This window comes from Notolepis coatsorum, assembly GCF_963971535.1.
Source record: "Notolepis coatsorum genome assembly, chromosome: 11".
NCBI classification, from domain to species: domain Eukaryota; kingdom Metazoa; phylum Chordata; class Actinopteri; order Aulopiformes; family Paralepididae; genus Notolepis; species Notolepis coatsorum.
Genome location: NC_140175.1, coordinates 63,718,348 through 63,726,705, shown reverse-complemented (window position 1 = coordinate 63,726,705; position 8,358 = coordinate 63,718,348). Strand labels below are relative to the sequence as shown.

Below are 8,358 nucleotides of genomic sequence, written 5' to 3'. Positions count from 1 at the left end.
AAAAGTCCACAGCGACAGCACATAAACATACAAAATAGTTTAACAAATCCAGTTGTGTTTCTTAAATTGTTTTCTTTTTTGTCCTTAAATACATCTTAATTCTACCCTGGTACTATGCCCAAGCATAGCAAAAAATTTATTTCAGTCAAATGTATACAATCTTATTTACAAGAGGAACATTTGATCAAAGTGCATCAAGGAGTCCTGATTTGCGGCCATGTCTCTGAGGGTAAATATGTACAGTGTTTACAAAGGATGCACTCCTCTCTCATATGAAGGGTGGATGCACTCCTCCCTCTCTCATATGAAGGATGGATGCACTCCTCCCTCTCTCATATGAAGGATGGATGCACTCCTCTCTCATATGAAGGGAGGATGCACTCCTCTCTCTCATGGCGATCCTTAGAGCTTTAATACGTACCCAGCATGGAGAAAGAGAGAGAGGGAGAGAGAAAACAGAGGGAGAGAGAAAGAGAGGGGGAGACAGAGGGAGGAAAAGAGAGATGGGAGACAGAGAGAGGAACAGTTTTGTAAGAACGTGCTTCTGAGAAAAAAAGAAACTTACATCTTATTTAAAGACAATTCCTAAAATATCCTTTTTTTCATAAATATTCACAGATAAGTGTCCGTTAGAGGCCAAAGAAACGAGAGAGTTAGGGCCAGGTTCCCCGGCAACCAAGTGACCCTCGACCCTCGTGTCAAGTCAACAGGATCTCTGACATATTTGTGGGTGGAGACGGAGGGTGGGCGGGGACTTAAAAGGCCACACCACCTCCAACACCCATTGATGCTTTGGACACACGTGTGTGTGTGTGTGTGAAAGAGTTGGACACAGAATTCATTATAATGTACACATAATAAATAACAGAATGTTTCTTCCCCCAATAATTCCAGTAGATAATATAATGCACTTCAGAAGGCATGTGGTCACATGGTAGGGCTGCTGCTATGGGCAACCATTGGCATGGGAACAGGCGGTGCAGTAAAACGCTGGAGGGTGTCGAGAAGACTGGTTACGATAAGTCATCTTCTGTGTTCACCACTGAGATCTAGAGAGTGGGAGAGAGAGAGAAAGAGAAAAAAAGAAAAAGAAAAAAAGACAGTAGTCAGGTTGGGCAGCCATGTACTAGAGCTCACTTCCTTACCATCACTCAGTCTGAGCTACAATGTAACTGGGTCACCTTGGAACAAGGACACATGGGGTCATAGTTAGTAACAGTGGTGAACAGGGGGGAGGGGGCTTGGCTTATATCCATTCATTCATCCATCTATCCATCCACTCCACACCCCCACCTGCTTGCTTGGTTGGCTTAGGTTAAGCTCTTTCCACAGATATGTGATTGGTGCACTCTATACGTGTTCAAGTTCAAGTTCAAGTTCTTTAATAGTTGTCATACAGAAGTACAGAATACTTTCATACAAAATGCTTCTTACTGTTACGCTCCAGAGACTGTGCTAGACAAGATAGTATCAAATAACATAATAACATAATATAGCATGAATTTAGAAGAAGAAAATGAGGTCACAGTGTTCGGTATAGACATATGTACAATGTTCTGAGTTACCATATAATATACAATACACAATACTATGCAGTGTACTAATGTACAGTACTATCTAGTGCAAAGCAGAAATGGGATGAGGTACAATTTTAGGTACAATTTACAGTAAGGTGTACGAGTTGTAGTGCAATCCTTCATCCATAAATATAAAGTGTGGGGAGTGGGTGCTACAGTGTGTTTGTTTAAAGTGGGTGTGTGCTATAAAGTGTGTGGAGTGGGTGCTACAGTGTGTTTGTTTAAAGTGAGTGTGTGCGTGTGGATGTGTGTGCTATGTGTGTTTGGTGGTTGTTGTTGTGTAGTGTTCATTCATTGTTCGTTTAGCAGCCTGATAGCCTGGGGATAGAAGCTACTTCTGAGTCTTTCTGTGCTCGCCTTGAGACTCCTGTATCGCTTGCCTGACGGCAGCAGTTCAAAGAGGCAGTTGTTCGGGTGGCTCGAGTCCTTAATAATTCTCTTAGCCTTCCCCTTGCAACGCTTGTAGTAAATGTTCTGGAGGGTGGGGAGCCCCCCTCCAATTGTGCGTTCGGCTGAACGTGTCACTCTTTGTAGTCTGCTTTGGTCTTTTGCAGTGCTATTCCCAAACCAGGAGGTGATGTTGCCGGTCAAGATGCTCTCTATTGTACATGAGTAGAAGTTCTTAAGGATCTTCTGGCTGACTTGGAACTTCCTTAGGCGCCTGAGGAAGTAGAGGCGTTGTCGTGCCTTCTTCACCACACTGTTAATGTGTGTGGTCCATGTCAAGTCCTCGGATATGTGGGCTCCGAGGTACTTGAAGCTGTTGACTCTCTCAACCGGTGCCCCATCGATGCTGAGGGGGCTGTAGTCCTTGACCCCCGACCTCCTGAAGTCCACAATCATCTCCTTTGTTTTGCTGACGTTCAGGGAGAGGCTGTTTTCCTGGCACCATCCCGCCAGGACCTTGACCTCTTCCAGGTAGGCCCTCTCGTCGTTGGCAGAGATCAGGCCCACCACCACTGTGTCGTCAGCAAATTTGACGATTGTATTGCTACTCCGCTGAGCCACACAGTCGTGTGTGTACAGGGAGTAGAGGAGGGGACTCAGAACACAGCCCTGGGGGGCCCCTATGTTGAGGGTGATGGATGAGGAGGTGCAGTTGCCTGCTCTCACCACCTGGGGTCTGCCAGTCAGGAAGTCCAAGACCCACTGGCAGAGGTCATAGCCCAAGCCCAGGTCCCTGAGCTTGGCTATGAGTATGGAGGGGACTATGGTATTGAATGCCGAGCTGTAGTCGATGAATAGCATTCTCACATAGTTCCCCTGCCTCTTGTCCAGTGTGCAGCAAAGATAGTTTCCACCGGTGCAAATATTCTCTAAAATGCACCTTCTGTAGCCTATACTGCTACTCATTTTAATATTTTACATTTGAACTTTAATTGAAAAGAAAATATTATTCTAGATGTGGCTTTTTGTTTAATTTGTGTGAGCAAGCACCAAGCCATGTTCCTTGTATGTACTTGGTATGTGTAAATTTATGTATAAAATAGATTCTTCTAATTCCAGCTATAAAGCAATACATATGGAGGTCAGTTCACTATAGGAGACAATGGCAAGATGGATAGTATTACTGCAGAATGTTGGGTGGATATTGAAGGTTTATTAACATCAACATCTGTCCAACCATGAGCTCTACGAATCCCTTCAGTCAGCCTACCGAGCACATCACAGCACAGAGACCGCCCTCATCAAGATCACAAATGACCTCCTCCTTGCTGCAGACTCCGGACACATCAGCCTCCTCATCCTTCTCGACCTCTCTGCGGCGTTCGATACAATATCCCACTCAGTCCTCCTCAAATGCCTATCCGACAACCTTGGCATCACCGGTACAGCTCCGTCTTGGTTTCATTCATATCTCAAATAGATCTCAGTTTGTCAGCGTCAGCGGCTCATCCTCCCCCCCGGCCCCAGTCAACCACGGTGTCCCCCAAGGCTCCGTGCTGGGTCCCCTACTATTCACCATTTACATGCTCCCCCTCGGTCAGATTATACGTCACTATGGACTCAACTTTCATTGTTATACTGATGATACTCAGCTCTATATCAGTACCTCACCATCCTCCCAGCTCCCCCCACAGTCCGTAGTCAACTGCCTCCACGCCATAAAAACCTGGATGTCAACCAAATTACTGAAACTGAACAGCAAAAAGACAGAGCTCATGGTTGTGGCCCCCAAGGCACTACTCGGGAAGGTTGGAGATCTCCTCTACGTTGACGGCTGTTCCATCTCCCAGTCTCTCGAAGTCCGTAACCTGGGCGTCACCCTTGACTCCACACTTTCATTTCACTCCCACATCAAATCCGCCACCAAGTCTGCCTTCTACCACCTCAAAAACATCTCCCGTCTCCGACCCTCACTCTCAGATTCTGTGGCTGAGACCCTGATCCACTCATTCATCACCTCCCGGTTGGACTACTGTAACGGAGTCCTGTTCGGGGTACCCAGCAAAGCCCTGGAAAGGCTCCAGTATGTTCAGAACTCAGCTGCCAGGGTTCTCACTCACACCAAGCCCTGGCAGCACATCACCCCCACCCTCATCCACCTCCACTGGCTCCCAGTCAAGTTCCGCATCACTTTCAAACTCCTGCTCCTCACCTACAAGTCCCTCCATGCCCTCGCCCCCCGATACCTGTCTGATCTCCTCCACCAGCACACGCCATCCCGGAACCTATGATCCTCTGATCTAGGTCTCCTCTCCATCCCTCGCACCAGGTTACGGACTTTCGGGGACAGAGCCTTCAGCGTGGCGTCCCCTACCCTCTGGAACTCTCCCCCCGCCAAAATCCGCAACGCCCCAACCCTGGACACCTTCAAAACTGCTCTTAAAACACACCTCTTCACCAAGGCTTTTCCCCATCAATTAGTTTAGATTAGGTCCATTATCCATTATCCCTTACCTGCCCTCATCCCCTTTTTTCCCCCTACTTCCCTAGCCCTATTTTTTGTCCTGATTGTGAAGCGACCTTGGGTTCTATGAAAGGCGCTATAGAAATGTGATCTATTATTATTATTACTGGTGGGTATGGAAGGTTTATTACTCCAGGATGTTAGGTGGGCATATAGGTGGTCTATCACTGTAGGATGTTAGGTGGGTATGGAAGCAAGGTCTACCCTGCCTACACTAGGGCTGGGCGATATGGGAATTTCTTTAAATAAAAATAACAGCTGCATATCTACATGTTACAGTCACCCTCGCTATACTCACTGCTGGGTAGATGTGGCCCACATTGGAGCCGTGTCTGGTGATGTCGATGTTCAGGTCTTCTTCTGTGGTCTTCAGGTACACTGGGTTGTCAAAGTTCATGCTCTTCTGGTTTTTAAGCTGCCAGTTCCTCCACATCAGGTAGCCGCCTGCCGCTGCCATGGCCAACACCACTGGGAGGGAGGGAAGGAAGGAAAACAAGTTCACCAGGGCACAGTGACCAAATATTCACATTATATGCTCCCACTTCTGTCATTGACTTTTTATTTCCTGTAGCTGAACTTTGTGATAAACATGCTAGCTAGTGTGGATATTCCCAAACCCCAAATCTATAAAGCATAAAACGGTTTAACTAGGTCATTCTCCTTATAACAAAGATATCTGGAACAAAAGGGGGCTTGCCGTTTTTCATTCAAAATTGAGACTGAAGGTACATTTCTCTTTGTTGATACAGTGTCACGTGTTCAAAGAAAATAGGAAGACAAAATGAGGTGAATGGCAATATCGCTGATGGTGATCTTGGAGATGATGATACAATTATGTAGTGTGTGTGTGTTTATATGTGTGTGTTTGTTTGAGTGTGTGTTTGTGCATACCGGTCAGTATACTTACAGACAGGCAGGATGGCCCAGGCAGCAGCAGAGCCTCTGGCGGTAGAGTCCACTTCATGGATAGATGTACTGACATTGGCTTCTGGAAGACGAAACAGACCAACAGTCAATACTGGACATCTCATACAGATCGCAACTAGCCTACAGATCACATCACAACTAGTCTAGATCACATTACAACTAGCCTACAGATCACATCACAACTAGTCTACAGATCACATCACACCTACTGATCACATTACAATTAGCCTACAGATCACATAACAACTAGCCTACAGATCACATTACAACTAGCCTACAGATCACATCACACCTACTGATCACATTACAACTAGCCTACAGATCACATTACAACTAGCCTACAGATCACATTACAACTAGCCTACAGATCACATCACAACTAGCCTACAGATCACATCACACCTACTGATCACATTACAACTAGCCTACAGATCACATCACAACTAGCCTACAGATCACATAACAACTAGCCTACAGATCACATCACACCTACTGATCACATTACAATTAGCCTACAGATCACATAACAACTAGCCTACAGATCACATCACACCTACAGATCACATAACAACTAGCCTACAGATCACATAACAACTAGCCTACAGATCACATCACACCTACTGATCACATTACAATTAGCCTACAGATCACATTACAACTAGCCTACAGATCACATTACAACTAGCCTACAGATCACATTACAACTAGCCTACAGATCACATCACAACTAGCCTACAGATCACATCACAACTAGCCTACAGATCACATCACAACTAGCCTACAGATCACATTACAACTAGCCTACAGATCACATAACAACTAGCCTACAGATCACATCACAACTAGCCTACAGATCACATAACAACTAGCCTACAGATCACATTACAACTAGCCTACAGATCACATCACAACTAGCCTACAGATCACATCACAACTAGCCTACAGATCACATCACAACTAGCCTACAGATCACATTACAACTAGCCTACAGATCACATCACAACTAGCCTACAGATCACATCACACCTACTGATCACATTACAACTAGCCTACAGATCACATAACAACTAGCCTACAGATCACATCACAACTAGCCTACAGATCACATCACACCTACTGATCACATTACAATTAGCCTACAGATCACATAACAACTAGCCTACAAATCATGTCACAACTAGTCTACAAATCACATTACAACTATCCTACAGATCACATCACACATAGCAAACAGATAGCTCACATAGCCTCTGGGAGACTGAATACCTCAACAGTCAAATAAACCAATAATAGTTACATTAGCTTGCAGCTTAGTGCCTCTTAGTTTCAGTTAGGAATGCTACTGGGGAAAACGTTTACAATACAATACAAGTGTGAAGGAAAATATCAGAAAGTCATATTTAGTCTACTTTTAACTCCACAGACCAATCACAGAAAAACAAGATAAACTAAAACTTTATTTGTGTAGCACCTTTCATCCAAGAATTTCAGCCCAAAGTGCTTCACAGCAGTAAAAAGACAAACATTTGCATAACATAGACTAAATGCAGTGCAGAGAATAAGAACAAATGTAAAACAATGCAGGTAATAAAACAATAAAATACATCTCATTTGCAATATATTAATAATCAGTGTGGATGTAATGAGTGCAAAGTGGCAGAATGCATTAGAATAGCAGCATAGACAATAAAATAACGTCAATTTACAACACAATAATCTACATCATGTTCTGCTCATGACAGACATGACAGGCCTGCTTTAAATTAAAAGGTAGCCTTATCCAATGGGAGTTTTTGACCACTAACGTAGAGCAACTAAGTTGATGAATTTGGCAAAGCTGGCGCTATAGCACACAGTAGAGAAAAGGGCACAAGAATGCACAAATAAGCCATGAGCACAGGGATGATGTGGAACACAGAAAAGAGTGCACTGGAGGTGTGTAAAACATGCCCTTATGCTTCAAATAGATTGGTCTGTATGATCTCCCTTGGAATCTAACAAGCTCCTGTCAATCAAAGGAGGTCAGACTGGTTACAGCTTTGCCAAACTATAACATGGGACTTCACACAGGTGTAAACAATGTGAGAGCAAAGGAAATGGATTTAAAACGGTCTATACAAGTGGAAAAGTGAATATATAAACAAACGTTTTATGTAAAAGAAAAACCTTTAATAGCCACCACCAAATTATGCTTAAGTTATCGGCTATCGATGGTACCTGTAGTCAATCTCCTGACCACTTTGTTAGGTAGCTCTGTCAATGTAAGCAACAGTTTCTGGTTCTATAGAATGTGTCCCGTCAGGGGCAAGTGCTAGCTATTTTTTTATATATATGTTTTTGTAGATTTGTATTGGTTTGTACTACCGGGCAGTCCGGTAGAGAGAGAGAGGGGAGACAAGAGCAGGGGAAGACATTCGGCAAAGGACGCTGGGTCCGGGAGTCGAACCCGGGTCGGCCGTTTTGCGACGCAGCGCGTTACATGTTGTGCTACTAGAGCGCCCATATTATCATCATTTTAATTTGTTTTCGTTATTAGCTACATTTTAAACTGCCAAATTAAAAAGAAAATTAAGAAAAAACTAACCGATAGTACAGCTGCTAGCTAGAGACATGACTGGTACAGCTGCTAGCTAGGAATATGTGGTACAGTTGCTAGCTAGAGACATGACTGGTACAGTTGCTAGCTAGAGACATGACTAGTACAGCTGCTAGCAAGGGACATGACTGGTACAGCTGCTAGCAAGGGACATGCCTGCCTGGTACAGCTGCTAGCTAGGGACATGACTGGTACAGCTGCTAGCAAGGGACATGACTAGTACAGCTGCTAGCAAGGGACATGACTAGTACAGGTGCTAGCTAGGGGCATGACTGGTACAGGTGCTAGTTAGAGACATGCCTGGTACAGCTTGAAAGATATGACTCGTTTTCATTATGGTTATAACA

The 8,358-nt window shown here is 44.4% G+C and overlaps 1 protein-coding gene across 2 annotated transcripts in view; it reads right to left on the bottom strand.

The window, feature by feature from the left end:
- Nucleotides 1-8,358, bottom strand: part of vldlr (very low density lipoprotein receptor) — a 159,848-nt gene continuing 151,490 nt past the window's right edge. For both annotated transcript variants that reach the window (XM_084324036.1, XM_084324035.1), the window contains 3 exons: nt 5,396-5,476; nt 4,787-4,956; nt 1-1,049 (listed from right to left, as the gene is read on the bottom strand). In XM_084324036.1, the coding sequence (XP_084180162.1) occupies nt 1,014-1,049; nt 4,787-4,956; nt 5,396-5,476 (287 nt within the window). In that variant the 3' untranslated portion in view covers nt 1-1,013. The remainder of the gene's footprint in view (nt 1,050-4,786; nt 4,957-5,395; nt 5,477-8,358) is intronic.